This window comes from Pomacea canaliculata, linkage group LG13 (assembly GCF_003073045.1).
Source record: "Pomacea canaliculata isolate SZHN2017 linkage group LG13, ASM307304v1, whole genome shotgun sequence".
Classification (NCBI taxonomy): Eukaryota; Metazoa; Mollusca; class Gastropoda; order Architaenioglossa; family Ampullariidae; genus Pomacea; species Pomacea canaliculata.
The window spans coordinates 919,034-937,213 of record NC_037602.1 but is presented as its reverse complement, the minus strand read 5'-3'; the positions used below and the strand labels follow the sequence as shown (position 1 = coordinate 937,213).

The following is an 18,180-nucleotide window of genomic DNA, read 5'->3' as shown; positions in this document are numbered from 1 at the left end:
TGTAATCCCAGTAAGAACTGGCATTATTATCTGTGAATATCCTTTCCTGTGTGCTAATCTTTAATATTAGTTGACTTTGAACTATTTCTGGAGTGTATATATATGATTGACTTTCTCGTGACCAGGAAATTTTTTGTCTTGGAATACACAGCTAACGTCCGATTCCATCAGTGTGAGTGCAGAGAGAGAGAAGTCACGTTTTTGTGGAGGAGTCATGCACAGAAATCGCAAATTTTGTTGAACACAAAATATGTGTTATGTCCATTTCCGTAAAATTTGCAAAGGAAAACAGCAAATGACAAATTCTTCCGTTTCAGAGCAACTGCAGGCAAGATTCTGATTCTCTCAGCAGTCATAGAAAATGGTTTGTTATGCTTCAAGATAAAAGCTAAGAAAGTGTTACAATTTCCATGTCCCAAAGGTATGGTGAAGGTATTAAAAGCAGAAAGGATAGACCATGAAAAGGAATACAAGTGTAGCGCCACAATCCTCCAACATTTTCATAATTACTACTCATTTATAGATCATTAGTTTAGCAATCATTAGTATGTACATCATGAAGGAATGTTATGAAAGCACACAATACATTGTATCAAATATCTTAACAACAAAAATCATGCTGCTGCATTCAGCAAAGTACAGCTGTACCTAACACTAAGCTTATGTGAATAATTTCAAGAAATTTCTTAGCGAAATCTCTTAGCGAGGAAGCATGTCTTCCAGATCTGCCACAGCGAACGCAGTAACAGCCCAGACTGCAGAGCACAGATCAAGCCAATGGGGATTCTCAACTGTCATTGTGTCAGCATTTGAATGATGGAAGAAAGAATAAATTTCATTATCATTCAGCAAACTACCTCCTGGCACACCATTTTGAATCCACCATGGAATATCTGACACCTCTGCAGGGGATGCAACTGTAGTAGCATTGATGCTTGAAAGCAGAGTAGACACAATGTTCTGCATAATTTTGGTGGCCTCTGCATTACCTGTAAACCGGATTCCACGGGGCATAAAAGTGCCATCATCTGACTCCATAACAAGGTCATAGTTTTTAATGTCATCTTTGTGCTTCTCCCAGTAGCTCTGACCACCTATCAGACCAAACTCTTCCCCAGTCCACAAGACTGCACGCATAGTTCGCTTTGGCTGAAGACCCAGCTGATGAACTAGTGACAAGGCTTGCCATGAAATAAAAGCCCACCTCCATCATCCATTGCTCCTTGACCCACATCCCAGCTGTCAAGATGACCACTGACCAATACAATCTGATCAGGATATTTCCAACCAACAAGATCGGCTATAGTGTTGCGGGACTGCACAGGCTCAAGTTCACTGCCCCCATCACTAGCTTAATTACAATTTTCTCACCGCGATCTGCCATACGCTTCAGCATCTCAGCATCTTCAACAGTTATACAGGCTGTGGGAATTTTGGGCACTCCATCTCATAGTCCTGCATCCCAGTATGTGGGGAATACAAGGAGAAAGCAGTAACGCTTCGTATCAGTGTTGCCACAGCCCCAACTTTAGCTCCTTCAACTGCACCCCGACTTCTGTAATCCACAGTGACTCCATAGCTTACAAAATCTTCATCATAGACAACAATCTTGCCTTTAGCTTCACTTGCACGTTCATGTAACTCGTCAAAACTACGCACCACAAGAGCTTCAGCTGTAATGCCTTCAGGGGGAGTTCCAATACTATAGCCTAGACCCAGCATGGCCATGGGATGCCAGCGAGGAGTTATAAGCTCTGCTGACTCATTACCTCTCACCCAATGGGGGACTGTTACAGGCTCAGTGTAGGCTTTCAAACCATCCTTTTGAAGTGCGTCAACCATGTAGTCTATAGCATTTTCCAAGTTCTGAGATCCAGTAAGACGACTCCCAAATTTGTCTGTGAAATTCGCCAACCTGTTCACAAGGTTTTGCTCTGCTTTAGTGTAAGCATTTATCAACATTTTTTAAGATATAATATTATCACCTATAACAAAGCATTTTTTTAAGAACTGATTGTGAGCAAAATCTGTTTTTAATGATTGGGTAAAGCTGGATGCAGTTTGCCTAAATACCATGCACAGAAAGAGGTCAAAATCCTGATGTCATGTTTGTACACAGGCCTAGTAAAATTAGTAGTTCTCCAACTGGCTTCACAAAGTAAATGTACAATTCTGAAGTATATGCTGTTGATCTATTTCTGTGCAACGTTTATTTTACTGGGGCCAGTCATTTTATCATTTCGATCTAAACCATATTGCCTGACCATATCAATCTACTAGGTCAGTAATGTCTTAGTGTAAATTCATAAATTTACCTATAAATATTGTTTCCATATTGTAAAATAATCAAGCTGATAAAAGATTATATGAATTACATCAGTCATATGCTTCTCAACTTTCTGTGTTTCCTAGTCACAGCTGAAACATTTACTTTTTTATTAACTGGTGCAATTTACAGAAAACTAAATTGACTTTTGTATATTGTATATATGTCACATGCACGTGCTATGTAAATGGTCATGCTCACCGGTCATTTCGCCCCAAGACCATACCGCCCCAGTCATATCACCCTACAGTCTGAGGCCCTGCTATGTCCATATTGTCTGAAGTAAGACCACATTCTCCCATCATCAAAAACCAAATCGTCCCAGGCCCAAAAGACGAATCGACCACCAATGACATAACGTCAAATATTATCAGCAGAACACAGCCACCTATTTAAAAACAGAGCCAAATGATCAAATCGACTGGCCTCATATGTGAATGCCCCTGCACAGGCACTAAAGGATTTAGCAATAAAATCTCGCAAGGCAATGGTAGGGGTATTGAAAGTATAGTAACTATATTGACAATCGTTCTCGTTCCCTCTTTTTCAGCTTTTTAATTGAATATCCTAATTCAACCTGTCTTTCTATATGGTTCTGATATCTAGGGACTTTGTGCTGACACAAAAATAGTTAAAAGGGTTCATACCTTTGCCTTGAAAAGGTTCTTAGGGGTGTAATTGTCAGATGTATAAGCATGTTATAGTAGGTAATTATACATGGATCTGACCATATACTTGAATGTGTACTGATATGGGTTACAATAGATATAGCTAGAGACCTGAATGCCTTACCGAAAGGTGTAAAAGCTTAAAGGAATTACCTTTTATATTCTGAGAGTAATTTCAAATAACATATACCTGTTGTAGGTCTGGTTTTGTGATGGTCCTTTTAACGCCAAATTGATAATACGACTGGCTGCATCCTTAAGTCTTGGAATTTCAGCCTTTGATCTTTCAAAGACATTATGAATGGTAAAAGTGGATGCCACTCCAACGAACAGAGACAATGCTACCATGCACTTCATTTTCATCCCCAGAATTGTAGCAGACGCCTACAAGCATACTGTCATGTGACAGGTCATATGATAACAGACTTAACACGGATAAAACTAGTAGACTAAATATTATATATCTAAATTAAACATTATATTCATTTATTTTACAAAATGCATTCAAATAGTTTTTTACGCCTTTTCTTTCAGTTTTGTTTTACAGTTTTTCTTCGGAGCACTGCTTCTCGTCTGCGGAGATGAAACATGGTAGCTACCAGTGATGTTTCTATGTGATGTATCTGATATTATAAGGAAACTTCGACAGCAGTGTGTTAGGCTATTTTATTATGTTTGCGGTATATTATCATTCTGGGTTCCGTCGATGTATATGTTTTGTGCAAATTTCTAGTTTCATTGGTGTTTCTTTAGAGTTAAGTGAACAAGTGGATACATCATCTGTGTGCTTGCTACTTTTCATTTGCTCATCACATACTATAGAACAGCAGGCAGCGAGAGAGTTTTCTTGGTAGATTTCTTGGTAGTCGTCTAATCATGGATGAGCTGACGGCCGCTTTGGCATCTAGTTTTGAGGTCAGTAGCGACTTAAACAAGATCTCCGCCCCACATCCAAGATTTTCTCAGTTCAAGATGAAGTCATCAAGTCAAGATCAAGATAGCCGTCGGCAACGTCTTCTTGAGTTCCAGAAAAGGCAAGTAATTTAAAGGCTTTGCTGCAAATTCATCGAGTATCGAATAGAAATTGGAAAATATTTTAGTAACTTGTGTTATTATTAATAATGCACTGAATAATATAAATAGAAAATAAATGTTCTTACATTTTTACTTAACTGACAGTCCTCCCAGATCAGGAAATTCTGTTTGTACCTTGCAATGATATGAAGAAGCCTCTGAATACCCAGTCAAGATGCTCATTTAGTCAAGTTATTTATTTTCAACAAGCCCTTCAAATGAATTCTGTTTTCTGTTGTCTGCTCATTTTAGAAACAGATTTGATTATCTGAGTCATGTGCGCAAGCTCACAGAGGACGACTGGAAGGATGATGTGGACAAAGCCAGTGAAGAAGAGGAAATCATGGACATAGAACAAACAATAAAAAAACCTGGACGTCACTACCAAGATCAGGTCTGTACTGATCTTGTCTTTGAGATTTAATTTTGAAGCATGTTTATGATTTCATCCTCCTGTTAAATATTCTCAAGGCTTAAAAATCACCATTGACTTTCTGATATTACAGGATAGATTTTTGCAATTCTAGCTATATAATGTAGGTACTAAAAAAGTTTTAAGTAACATCTTAAAAAGTTAAACACATTGTGGTACATGCAGTGAATTTTGAATGTTTCTGTTTTTTTCTGTGAAACAGCTTATGTATTCAGAGTGGCTTGTAGAGGTTCCATCAGATTTTGCCACTGAGTGGCTCATGGTACTTTGCCCTGTGGGTAAACGATGTCTGGTTGTCACAAACAAGGTATGCCAGGCACTAACCTGTACATTATTATGATTTCTGTGAAACCTATGTTTGCTGATGCTTATTTACATGCATATATCACTCTCCCTTAGTATTTCTTTGGTTTTTTTTTCCAATTTCTCACTCATACACACACATAGATGCACACACACACACACACAGAGCCATAGAAAAAGTTTTCTTTGTCATGACTAGTTTATGTTAAGAAAAAGAGATGATTAATAAGTTTGTATATCTGTATGACATATTCATGAATATATATATAATTGTCACTTGCTACTCTGCAGTTACTTTTGTACTAGATGCCAATGAAAATCTGAATTTAAGAAAATAAATATAATATCAGAAAAGTAATCAACAAACAAAATAATTAACCTATTTCACAGACATGCATTAAGACACATAAAACACTGTCTCCCTTATCGTTAAGTCTTTCGTTATAGTCTTTTCTGTGGAAAGTCTTTCTTGAAGCCTCAGCATGAAAGAACACAGTCTTTTCCTATTGCTGCCCCTCTTAAAGTCCAGCAAGGTCTGTTGCACACAAAGAAAAATACCTTCCTTAAAATCTAACAATCATTCAGATTTAAATTCACTATACTACTAATGTAATTTTTCTCAGCCCTGATTTTTACAGTTTGTACTACTAGAGTCTTTCGGTGATGCCATTACATCAAAGAAAATGCAGCTGTCAAAAGATGATTGCACACAGCACACGCCCATTCAAATCACTCACCATACCCCATCCTTTTCATTTTCTTTTCATCCAAATTATTTTTTTTTTAAACAGCAGGTTTGTGACAGTAATATTATGTGGCAATCCCATAATGTACATATAGGTTTCAGTCTCATTTTTTTCTGTTTTTTTGGGGGGATGGTAGGCAGGGGGCAGCAGAAATCGTCCATGACTAGGCGATATCCTGTATGACAAGGATGAGACATCATGTTATTTTTGCCTCTCCCCTATCTTCTGTTCTGGGGCTGATGATGCTTAAAACAATGAACCATTGTTAATCATGTCAGTATCTGCATTCAGTATCTGTCCATCTATCTATTCATCTTTGTATGTTTGTGCATTTTCTGCTTCCATCTCACTGCATGCCCCTCTGAATCAGCTAAACACACAGTTATTGTCATCCCTGCTTTGTCAGATATGAATATTTTGATTGTTTGGTATGCTTTAAGCATTAACTAATGCTTCATGTAAGCATATAATATACTCAGATTCAAGATTTTATATCTTATGCAGTTTTCTACCAAGGCTTACTCCAAGAGCGGCTTTTGTATCAACACTTTTCCATCTCACCTTCCAGGTGGTAATCACAGCATACAAAAGCGCATCAGTAAGCTTCTTCTTATTCAGCTTTATTTAGGCATTGGTCATGCTCAGTCTTATTCACTCTATACAGCTTTGAGACTTGCTTTGCCGTACAGACCAAGCTCTCTTTTCATTTATGAAGTAACGTTTTGAGGCATAATATAAGCAAATTTATCTATTTATTTTTACTTGTTTATGAAGCATCGTGTGTCTGTACATACATATCTGTTTATGAGACTGATTGTAGTCCTTTTGCTTGCATGTATGTGCATGCATCTTTCCAATGGGAATTTTAAATGGGATCAGATTAACACATTTATCATTAAAAGTCAAAGACATTTAAAAAAATCCTTTAGTGTATTAATATTAAGAATATATAGTATAGAGTATATATTGTGACATTAGTATCACACAGAACTTCTTTTATATAAGCTCTGTGAACCACTTACATTTCTCTCCTCCCTTTGATCTCGAAGCCATGAGAGTTTGACTTCAGCCTATCATTTAATTTTTAAAGGTTGAGAATACTGATGGTTATGAAAACATTAAACATTGTGCACTGTTATACCAACATTGTGATGGTAACACCAGATATTTTTAGTGTTGTCTTTTTATGCAGGCTGCTGTGTGCTAGACTGCCTTTACAGTGAAGTAAACAAAACGTACTATATCTTGGATCTAATGTGTTGGAATGGTCACTCTGTCTATGACACTGAGGTGAGCAGCTACTTGTAATGCTAAACCTCAAGGAAAATGTGTATGTATAAAAGAGGATGAAGAGAGGTTCTTTTGTTGTGTATATCAGTGCTTTTGTGTAGGCCTTCTATATGCTTTATCTTAAAATTTCATAGAATCCATTGAAAACACGATATATCGATGAGGGTATGCTTGAAGAAATTATTTGCATGATTTTCTGGTGAACTTATTCTTTGCTTCATTCAGCATTTTGCAAAGAGACCTCTACTGTATAATGTTGGGGATTTTTCTAATTATTGCAGACAGAATTTAGATTTTTCTGGCTGCATGAAAAGATCAAGGAAACACCTGAAGTCATGGAAGTCTCCAAAGTAAATCCGGTACTGAAACCTTTTTTTTGCTCTGTACTGTCAGAATTCAAAATAATTGACGCTGGTTTCTCTGGTTAAGCAAGGACTTTATTAGGTAATCAAAGAAACTGGCAGAATTGTAGTCAGAGTAAATTCTGATCAAATGGTCGTTGATGAACTTATTCAAAAAACTGTTTTTTAATATATATGTCATCTTAAATTCTCTTTTAGATGAAATTTGTACCTCTGCCAAGTTTTGCCTGCACCCAAGAAGCAATAGCTTCAGCTGTTGCCTCAGCCAATTTTGAGGTAAGAATACATATTATGTCCCAAGCCTAGGAGAATATGCATGTGATAGATGAGATAGATGGAGGATAGTAATTAAAGCACACCAATGCTCACTAATTACACTTTTGACTACTTTGCCATCCACACCGACATTAAGCAATATGCAGAGATGGCAACTCCACACTCATAGCAGAGACTTGGCTTCAACCAGCTTCTTAAAGTCTCTCTTTACAAGATGTCCCTTCCAAGAACTTGGTTTTGAAGCATTGGTTCAAGGTCCAGCACAGCATTAGGTTGGCAGTGTCAAAACCTTCATGGCTTCTGGCTTATTATTGATGTTTACATCCACACTCTGCTTCCTACGTAACCTATCCAATCACATCTTGTAGCTAGTACGTGACAAAGCTGCCAAACTTTGACTCTGCCTAAACAACTGTCTCTAGCTGTCATCTAACAGATGGCCTGCACTAAGAGATGTAAGGCACGCCAGCCTCACTCCCTCCAGATTGGAGCTGGCACTGATGCACACGTCGACAAGCAGTTGTCAGAACATCCCCATTCCACACTCCAGTCTTTTATCTAGAATTGACTTTTCTGATCAGTTACATGGTTATATTAGCCTGAACTTACACATTGCATAAGTGCAGTATCTCTCCCTTTCTGATATTTCGTGACACATTGATGCACCTGGATGTTTTGGGGATAAGTTGTTGGTAAAACCTTTAGCAGGATGAGTTGAAAACTGTACTATCCTCTTAGAAAGGCTCCAGATCATGTAGTTGCTGCCCTTTTCAGTCACTTTAAGCCAAACATTTTTATTGCTGCCGAGGTTGTGGGACCTTGTTTTGGACTTCGTAACTTAAGGGTTTGGAGTTAATTGATCTTTACTTACAGACAGAAGTAGTTTTATTTTATGTAATGAAGATAAAGGTTGTTTATCTGATAATGCTGGAGTACAAGTGACTGGTGGTTATTTTCTGTGCAGATCGATGGCTTGCTGTTTTACCACAAGCGCACTCACTATTTGTTTGGCTCTACACCTCTGGTTGTGTGGCTGAAGCCCTACATGCTTCCAGAAATACTTGGCATTGAAGTACCTCAGTGCCAGCTAGGCCACCAACCTGCAGACTACACCAATTATGCTGATCATATGAAAAAGGTGGCAGAAGACAAGGAGAGGACTCAACTGGAGAAGACCCAAGGAGTCTCTTCCCATGGAAACTGCTATAGACAAAGAAGAGGTCGGGGAAGGGGCAGAGGTCATGGTAGAGGAAGGGGTCAAGAACAAGTAATGGAGGCAGAGTGCTTGGAAGGCAGTGAAGGTGGAGACCTCAGCAGGTGTAGGTCAAATGCAAAATCTGGGAGAAAATATCAGCGAGATAAAGTAGAAATAATGGACTCAGAATTTGGGGAATGCAAGGAAAATACTTGTGGCAGGCGTCAGGTAGCAAAAGAAGATTCAGCACATAATGTGAACTACAGTTTGAAAAAAGAACTTGTGGCAAGACAGCTTATAGCAAATAGATTTAATGGTAGACAACAAGAGTGTTGCAGTATGCAGGAGGAGGTCATAGTTGAAAGCACCATTGGAAATCAATTGGCTTGATGAAGACCATTTTATTTTACAGGCCTCTGAGTACTGAGGATTTGAGGAAAATATTGAGTGGGGGTGTTTTGCCATGAAAATATCATGAAGTGGCAAAAATACTAAGAAAAAATACAGGGCATTGTGTTGCCCTGTGTTATTCCCAGCTACTTCCAAATACATCTGTTGGTGACATCTAGTTCAGTCTGTACGTGACAGGCCTTGGTAGATATGGTGGTGCAGTGAGACTTCAGGAGTTGTTTTCATAAAGGGATGCTTATCAGTCGGTGGCTTTGTGGATCACTTTTTGAAGCAGCTTTAAAACTATAAAATAAAATGTCATCGAAATAAGTGCTTGACACATTCTTGTAAGTGCTTACTATTGTAGTGTTTTTACATGCGTCTTTAATCATCCAGAGACAGTATATGGATTCTTATCTGTGGATGACTTTTTAAAAAAAAATTATAAAATACAATGTTGTCATATAAATGGGTGCTTGGCGTGTTTCTAAATTCCTGCCTTGGTGGAGGGTGTGCTATTCAGTCACATGCATCTCATTCACTAAGAAGCCTCAAGCAGTCAAATAATAGTGGATGTGTACAGCATGAAAATTTGTTTTCTAACGTAATGCATACTCTGCATCTAGATGTGAGTGTTTCTCAATGCATAATAACAATCTGAGGTACTGAAACCTGAACAGGCCATGTCTTTAAGCTCATTATCTTGTTGTGAAATTAGTGGATTGGCAATAACAGTAGCATCAATTTTAAAGGAGGATGTAATTGATCAAGATTTATGGTACAGTCATTTCAAGTGCACGAGCTGCTTACAGAATCAGTAAATAATTTCCATGCTTTAATCTCCAGAAAAATTTGAATCAAACTGCAGCATCTCAATCCATCAAGCCTCTAGCAGACCTTATCATGCTGTTTTCTTTTTGCTTTTCATTTCAGCATCATCTTTGATTGAATGACTTATAATTTTATCTGATATTTGTAACCTCTGTATGTATGTGCATGTGCCCACCTGTGAAAGAGAATATGTGTGCCTGCATTCTTGCAATTACAAATACACTAGTAGAAGCTGTTCCCTTTCTCATTATTTCATATACGCCAAACTTTTTAATAGCTAAAATCTTACTCTAAAGTCAATATTTTGTAATTAATGTCGATAGGTCATGAATGAAGATGAATACCTTGAAGACTTCTGTCGCATACCAAAGGGAAATTTATTAAGTTTTTATTATTTAAGAAATGTTTTCTGTTGACCAAGAGGAGGAGGATGACTTGCCTAGATCTTATTTGACCTTTTCTTACATGCTTTCTTGATGAGTTAAAGTGGCACACACTTTCCCAGTAGGATGTTTGATATACTGTGTATATATATTAGAGGGACAACAGTCAATTTAGATGTCAAAAGTCTACCGGGTAGCGTCCCATATGCTGGTTTTCGGAAAATTGGGGGGTGGGGTGGGGTTCGTTAATATGCTACTTAAACAGCGAGTGTAGACAGCAGCTACCCTTGGTAAACCACAAGAGAGGCAGTACATCTGGACGCAGGTTGCCAGGCTATGACTTTTTAGTTCGTTCCGTTGATGATCAATGTCTGCGCTGGCTTAGTGTTCGGTGGAAGAAAGACCCCGCTTGTTGATCTTTAGTGTTCTAGTATAGTTTGCTAGTCTGGCAGTACTATTCTGGGAGAACAGTTGGATGGACTGATGCAGCAACTAGTGTACGCTCACCACTGGTCCTGTCTCGAGTGGTGGTATACAGTCCTGCCTGTGCTGGCTGGTCCATTCTTTGACATTTGCAAGCCATTCTTCCTCTATCTCAGCATCACCCCACTCCACGAAAGAAAACAGACACACACCCAATAAAAAATGTCATATTTCGTCTTCGTTGTTGTTGGTTTTTTGTTTTTTGTGTTTGTTTTGTTTTAAGTAGGAAAGTGCTTCCGCTTGCGGCGATTTCGCACTATGAGGGGAGGGGGAGGAAACTGGAGAACAGGTGTCACATACAGAGAGCGTCCCGAGACGAGATCAGAACCCTGAGCCGCTAACTGCAGCGATGACAAGCGAGATTTCATATTTGAAGACCAGTGCCACCAGATTATGGAGTTATTGGGTCGCCGTTGTGGTGTGGCAACGACTGTGGTCATGGTTACGACTATTTGACGACGGTTGGGCGAAATGACCAGCCCCCGTTTATTTTTACACCGGAACATTCTGTCATCGTCGCACGGACAGGTTTCTCATCACGACGATTGGACTCAGGCTGTTGTGCGAAATGACCAGCCCCAGGTTATTTGTACACAGGTACGTTCTGTCATCGTAGCACGGACAAGTTTGTGATCGCAGTCTATGGTCGACATGGCAGATTACTTCCCTTGCAATGTTTGCTACTTCAGAGTTCACTCCCATGGCTGCGTCGCCAGTTTCCTGGAGTTGACGTGCACACCTACAGAGGTATCCTAGTCTTTAAACAAAATATACAGAGAAGTTTTGTCATTGTTTGCACCTGTTACATTTTTCCCACCTCACCTGCTAAAATTGAAACCTGCATTTTAATATTAGGCTATTTGCTGTTATTTATTTTGCATAAGTCGATTTCTATTTATTTACACATTTAAGTACGTGCACAAGATGCGTTGCGAACTAATGAGAGTAGAGCCTTTTATCTAATCAACAAAACATTTTGCGTCTAATAAATCTGACGGTGTGTTTATCAACAGCACATTTAACTGCCTCTAGATTCATTAGACCTTGTGTTTCATGTTCGTTCTGTGATTTCATTGTGTCCAAGTAAGTATGTGGAGGGAGAGGGGCGGGTTGTTTTCTTTTTAATTCGGCAGGAAGGTCAAAGTATTATTACTAATAATGCATGTAGTCTTCTCAACAACATTATCAGTAGTCTTAGTAAAGTAATGATGGTGGTGGTAGTAGTGATTGATTTATTTTTCCTCAAGGTGTTCCCTGAAAATTACGTGAAATGTGTTTATATGTCTTGACACTTGGATACCGACGTGTCCAGAAATTTGTCGATAACTTTCATCCCCTCTACACTTTCTTTTTCCATTTTGTGCTACTCCTCTTTCATCCTTCCTTCTGGCTACTTAACAATTTCACCCCATGCACATTGAGTATCATTGTACCATTGTGATGGAAGCCTTCACTTTAGAGGAGTACACTATGTTTGATTTTACCTGACAGAAATGTTAGAAGACCACAAGACATTAAGAAATGAAGTAGTGTGGATAAGCTGATCTTAAAAAACGATCACAAATATTGGAAGCAGACTACCGCCTTTACATATCTTCACCAGCAAGAGAAAGGCCATAAAAATGGAGGTAACACTTTGTAGCAGTAAATATAGCTATATTGTTTTTAATCAATGGCATTATCTCATCATGTTGTTTATATATCCATGATTTCAAATAATATCATTCTCATTTTCATGGCATTATGTTTTAGAATGTGATATTTTATCAAACTTAGGAAGTTTTTCTTTTCTTTTCAGTGTATACTTTCTCTTTGAGGATATACCAGTCTTTCTGGTCCTTAACATGCCAAAGCGTGCTAAGACCAGAGATAGTAGTAGTCACCATGATAACTCACCCATCTCAACTAAAAGGGTACGCTATGTGCCCTTTGCACGAGGGTTTAAGCCACGAAACGAAAATGCACGAATGCGTGCAGCTGGCTACAATATGTTGAGAGACGTTCCTTTAGAGTATTCTGTCGGTACTTACTGGAACCAGTCATTAAGCATGTTTCAAGAATTCTTTAATCCTGTTCCACATCCAACTTGTCAAGATGACTGGCTGGCCCAGTATGATGAAGATGGTCAGACCTTCAAACAGTTTTTAGAAGAAAACCCATGGCTTTCAAGCCGCAAAATCAGAAACATAAGACAGAAATTTAATAGTAAGGGAACAACCATCTGTCAAAAGTACCCACAAGGCAAGGTATACATCCTGCAGCTAGGAAAGTTTGACCAGTGCATTAAGTTTTCAGATCTTGTGGATTATGCCAGCTGTTTTCTTTGTCTTCCTGTGAGTCCGTTACCTCCACTGGACCTTGAGGTCACAGATGGCAATGTCATCTTGGTTGATGATTCGATCAGCCGCAGCAATAACAGACAGCAAAACCATATCAGACGCACCAAGCTGAATGCTCGTTACAATGCAAAAGCAGGACATGTACAGTTGAGAGTAGACTCGGTGCTGAAGATACTGCAGCAGCTGATTCCAGCTGATGCTTTATGCTTGATCGCCCTAACCACCCTGGATTTGTATGGTGATGCTTCAGACCTTTTTGTGGCTGGCATGGCATCAGGAAACCAGCGAGTGGCAGTCTTCAGTCTGCTGCGGTATGACCCAACTCTTGTCTTCTCCAAAGAGCACTGGTATGACCTCCAAACAGCATCGAAGCCAATGCAGCTGGAAGCCAAATCTTCCCTTCTTTTGCAGCGGTCCTGCAAGCTTGTGGTTCATGAGGTTATGCATCTTCTGGGAGTTGACCACTGTATCTTCTACACCTGCTGTATGAATGGCTCAGGGCATCTGGCAGAAGATTTTCACCAGCCCATGCACCTGTGCCCTGTTGATCTCCACAAAATGCACAAGCTGGTGGGTTTTGACATACGAGACCGTTACAAGATGCTGCTGGAGTTTTACAATAAACACAGTTTTAAGGAAGAGGCACAGTGGGTGCAAAAACGTCTTGAGTACTTGAGCAAATAGTTGTTTGAACTTAATTTTTGTGACTTTTGATGCATCACTGCAGATACGTCTTCAGTTTTTAAACACAGTATTATTGGGTGTTTTATTATGAAACATATATTTTGAATTCTTCAAGAACTTGGTATCATGGATTTTGTCAGCATGATTTAACTGAGTCACATTATTATTGTGTGCAATTAATGCTGAACATCTATTTATTCACTTTTGAATAGGACAGTTGAGGTTAATTTCTTGCAGATTTATGCATTTTTGTACAGGGCTACTATGTGTTATACTAGATTACTTTTAGTATGAGTCACATTCAGCCAAGATACAGAAGAAAAATGACTTCAGTTGTCCTGTAACCTATAGATTGGAACCTTTCAGATCTCTCACAAGATTGATTAAGCATTAAAATAATGTAGTCCAACTTATTGCACACTCATGAAGTTGAAGATTATTATAGTGTTATTATAATTATTATTTATATTGTATATTGTAACTTTATTATTGTTGTTTATACTGTGTATTGTAACTTTCCTGGTTACTGGTTATCAACAGTCATTACATTTGCAGTCACTCATTTGCTGATGACACACAGTTGTATGCCTCGTGCCAACCTCATGTTGACAATTGAAAGGCTGGAATGATGTTTCACAGATGTTAAGTCTAGATGACCAGTAACAAGTTTAAAGATAATTAGACAGAACTTTTGTTTTTTCATCCATGTTGTTGAATTATGTCATGTCCCTTACATCATCAATCAGAGCTGTAACTGTAATATCCCCTTCACATCATCTGCACATCATTTCTGATGACACCCTAGACCACTGCATCACTGATATTTGTCGTTTGGCTTGCACAGCTATTCATCAGTCAGTGCCTCAAACCATATTTTAAGAGAATAAAAGAACTAGTTCACAAAACTTCTATCCCCTTAAAATATGATCTTAAAATATGACTTGATGAATAAGCTACATAATCATGTCGTATTTTAGTCCGCACACTTCACTGGCTGTTTGGTCAGGCTCAGGTTGATGAGATATTTGATATGATAGGACTTTAGCTGTGGCTGCTCTGCCTCATGCTCACTGACTGATTTTCATATAGATGCCTTCCGTGGGAGCCCTTTTTGTCTTTTCGTCTGCCTAAAATGTGCACCAAATGGTGCAGTAAATGATCCTTCTCATACACTGTACCTAAAATGTGGAACTCGCTACCATTGGGAACCATTCAGTCAATTCAAGGCTTCAGATGGGCATTGATCCTCTTAACACTGCATATAAGTTTGTACAAAAACAATGGCTAATACCTCACAGACGACTGTTGGTGATGTTTGTTTTTATTATTGCTTCTCTGAGGTAAAACATAAGACCTAGAAACCGATCCATTTTTGGAAAGGAGAAAGCTTGAACTTTGCAATAAAAATAACGAAAATTGCCTTCCCCGTGCTTTCCCGGCAAAGCCACAATCAGGGCTCATCTCGCTATAAAGGGTTAAGGGCCTTGTTCTGGGAATATCTCCTGCAATAACCCTGGAAAACACGGACAGCCTCACTAATGCAGTGGTTTGGTACCACACACTCATCATCATCGTCTATGTTGCTGTTGTTGTTATCTTATTAGATAATCAGTTATTTCACCCTTTAATCGTTTTATCAGACATTCATTTAACTGAGGCAGGTTAATGGTGTTTCATCTGAAATAAGACTTTTAATGACTTTTATGTTTCATTGCTTAAAACATCAGCCTACTATCATATTGATAATGTATGTGTTGTATATGACGTGTCATAGGGCAATAAATGTATTAGTGCCTTTTATTTTAAAGAAAAAAACACAGCTTTATCTTACGTGCAATGTCCAAAGTTTTTGTATGTGTGTTTGTGTGGTCATGCATGTGTGCATGTGCAGAGTGTTAGTTTTCTTTTAGCTGTCAAGTAAAGTGCGTGTAAAACTAACTTTGGAAAATGGCAGGTGGTTGACATGTGGTTTTACACCCTCCACAGACCACACCAGCACTTTCCTAACCCTGGATGTAAGGGCCCTAGGAACAATTTTCTCACTGCTGAATTGCATTTTGTTTTTTTTTGCTTCATTCTGCCTTTCCCTTTCCAGTCTCTTTCTCCTCTCCGTTCTCTCCATCCTCTCTGTGGATGTGTATGTGTGTGCATGTATGAAAGCAAATAATAGAATGTACATGGCAAAAGCTTATGCACCATGCTGAATGTATTAAAATTTATTAATAAATGTCAGGAATATTAAAATGCTAATCTGCTTATTCAAGTTATTATCAAATTCCAGTTTAATTGTTTTTAAACTGCCAGCATTAATCTATGTATACTAACTTGTGAATGCTGTGGTAAGGGAAGTGGTATGCAAAGTGAATACACAGCTCCAAACATTCTGTTGAAATGAGAAAGAGTTGTGACAGCTGAGACTGTCAAGAGTCTGTCCTCATCCTTCACCATATTATCTTTTTTTTTTTAAAGCCCTGGACTATTCTTAAATTCCTGAATAATGAGTTGTTATTTCATTTTATATATTATCGTATACAATACATTCTGGACAGAGGCCATTATATCCTGCAGGGTGATGTTCAGGCGATTGCTCATTATTACACAGAGTAGAGCATGAAAAACCAGCCTGTCTGTAATCACCTACCTCAAGCATGTTTGAGATGGGATGGTTTTTGTGTGTGTGTGAGAGAGAGAGAGGAACTCTGCCCAGTTTATTCCTGCCAGTAAAAAGAGATCTAACCTTCATTCACAAAAAGTTGTCCTATTCATAAGTTGCTGTGATATTCAGTTAGGAAGGATACGTGAGACTGAGCACCCATTAAAACTGAAGGCAGTAACCTATGTTATAGTTAGTCACACCTACTGTTAGTCACCACCCTCACCTCACCTCACCCAATGTTTGTGTTGGACAGATGATGGCAAGAGGCCAAGTTAGGGACTATTTATATACATAATGTGGTGAGTTAAGATCCAGGGAGAGTGAACTGGAAGTGGTTCAACATGTCAAGCGCAGGGCTTGTGGCAAGTAACTCCTTGCCCTCTCCTGTCACTTCTTGTTACCTCCCCTGATAAAGCAGGAACCAACTGTAGTCTTGGCCTGGGGATTAGTGTTTTTTAATCACAGGCTTGAGTAGACATTGAATGTGCTGAATGTAAGGCTACAGACCCTTCCCAATACAAAGATGGTGAAATGCTGAAGAGTGCGTCGTGGAATTAAGGAGTGTCTCTGTCTCATACAGACACACTTAATTCCTGATAAAGAAGTGAAGTCTGGACCATGTGTTCTCAGGAATATTTAACAATTCTGTATTTTCATAACATTTTTCACTATAATTTTTAATTTGATCATTATTTTTAGAAGATTGTTCCTTTTCCCTGCAGTTTGATGTGTTTGTAATGTTACCAGAAGATTCGGATATTGTGAAATTAGAAAATGAAATGCATATTAGTGTTATGTACATTATGTGCATGACTATAAAAGACCAAGCAAATATTGCTTTGGCTTAATATATTGGTTTGTTTCCTAGCCAGTTTTTATTTGTTCGTGCGTGTGTAATGAAAAGCAGAAATATATAGACATGGCTTTCATTTTAGCCAAGTCTTTTCACTTTCTTTTACTTGCTTTTTTGTTTGGCTTCATCTTAGAATTTTTAATGTTGAGTGAACTTGGAGCGAATGACTTTCTTCACTGAAGTCAAGGGCAGTGATCACAACATTGCAGGATCTCACCATGTCAGGAAATCATCATTGTAGACTGTGTAATCACACAGCTAAGCTCGGATTAGTGCCAAGTAGGCCAGTCACATTAATAATGTTGCTGTCATGTTTGTTTGCACTGTCTCTAAGGTTACAAAGACTATTAGGATATCGGATTGTAGGAAATGCTGATATATATCATTCATTCATCCTTTGACTGGAACCTGTTGTTGGAGGGGTTAGCACATGATAGATGGCAGCTGAAAAGGCTTGCCACATGCCTGTTTAGGGTTGATATTTAGATAAATTTAAGATGTGTTAGCACTTTGGATGGAGGGCAGCTGGACAAAACCCTCGGACGTGTTAGTTTGCACCTTACACATCTGTGTGGCAGAAAGAAGATGAGCCTACAATCCCTCTCTTCAGCCTTTATTTGGTTTCTTGACCCTGACAATGTTTGACATTCAGCTGTTGTTGCTCCCAGTGACCAGTCCCAGCACAACCATTCATCAACTGGTGCCAGCCATGGGATGAATGAAAGAAAAATGAGTGCTACATAAGACCATGGGCATCACCAGTTTTGTCTGCGTATGTAGCCATAAAGAACATCACATCTGCAGTGGAAGTTCTTCATGATTAGCTTGCAGGGTGTGTATACAAAGTGGTAGCAATAAATAAGTCATCAAAACTTCTGTTTTTCTCGG

At 38.7% G+C, this 18,180-nt stretch overlaps 3 protein-coding genes across 5 annotated transcripts; 2 read left to right on the top strand and 1 right to left on the bottom strand.

Annotated features, from left to right (window-relative positions):
- Positions 1 to 350: 350 nt before the first annotated feature.
- LOC112554231 (carboxypeptidase Q-like) lies at positions 351 to 3,424 on the bottom strand. The gene is given in 5 exon segments (XM_025221913.1): positions 351 to 1,199; positions 1,202 to 1,327; positions 1,330 to 1,449; positions 1,452 to 1,915; positions 3,185 to 3,424. Coding segments are annotated over 5 exon segments (1,383 nt in total). The 5' UTR covers positions 3,358 to 3,424; the 3' UTR covers positions 351 to 699.
- Positions 3,425 to 3,555: 131 nt separating this feature from the next.
- On the top strand, positions 3,556 to 10,933 carry LOC112554232 (snurportin-1-like). Its single transcript, XM_025221914.1, has 8 exons — positions 3,556 to 4,028; positions 4,321 to 4,462; positions 4,704 to 4,808; positions 6,055 to 6,148; positions 6,743 to 6,840; positions 7,122 to 7,199; positions 7,401 to 7,478; positions 8,443 to 10,933. The coding sequence occupies exons 1-8, from the start codon at positions 3,871 to 3,873 to the stop codon at positions 9,061 to 9,063; spliced, it is 1,374 nt and encodes a 457-aa protein (XP_025077699.1). The 5' UTR covers positions 3,556 to 3,870; the 3' UTR covers positions 9,064 to 10,933.
- A 109-nt stretch (positions 10,934 to 11,042) lies between these two features.
- Positions 11,043 to 17,392, top strand: LOC112554291. Of its 3 annotated transcripts, none has more exons than XM_025222010.1 (3): positions 11,044 to 11,507; positions 12,252 to 12,388; positions 12,559 to 17,392. In XM_025222010.1, exon 3 carries the CDS (start codon positions 12,605 to 12,607, stop codon positions 13,781 to 13,783), a length of 1,179 nt encoding a protein of 392 aa, XP_025077795.1. In that variant the 5' UTR covers positions 11,044 to 11,507; positions 12,252 to 12,388; positions 12,559 to 12,604; the 3' UTR covers positions 13,784 to 17,392. The 3 variants fall into 3 exon arrangements, with proteins under 3 accessions (XP_025077797.1, XP_025077795.1, XP_025077796.1); XM_025222011.1 differs by lacking the exon at positions 11,044 to 11,507 and adding an exon at positions 11,680 to 11,843; XM_025222012.1 differs by lacking the exon at positions 12,252 to 12,388 and having other exon boundaries at positions 11,043 to 11,507.
- The last annotated feature ends 788 nt before the right edge of the window (positions 17,393 to 18,180 follow it).

Excerpts from the sequence above, each read along its gene's own strand:
- LOC112554232 (XM_025221914.1), top strand. The coding sequence starts at position 3,871 with ATGGATGAGCTGACGGCCGCTTTGGCATCTAGTTTTGAGGTCAGTAGC. Across the intron at positions 4,463-4,703 it reads GACGTCACTACCAAGATCAG|CTTATGTATTCAGAGTGGCT; the intron begins GTCTGTACTGAT and ends TCTGTGAAACAG. Across the intron at positions 6,149-6,742 it reads CAGCATACAAAAGCGCATCA|GCTGCTGTGTGCTAGACTGC; the intron begins GTAAGCTTCTTC and ends CTTTTTATGCAG.
- LOC112554291 (XM_025222012.1), top strand. The coding sequence starts at position 12,605 with ATGCCAAAGCGTGCTAAGACCAGAGATAGTAGTAGTCACCATGATAAC.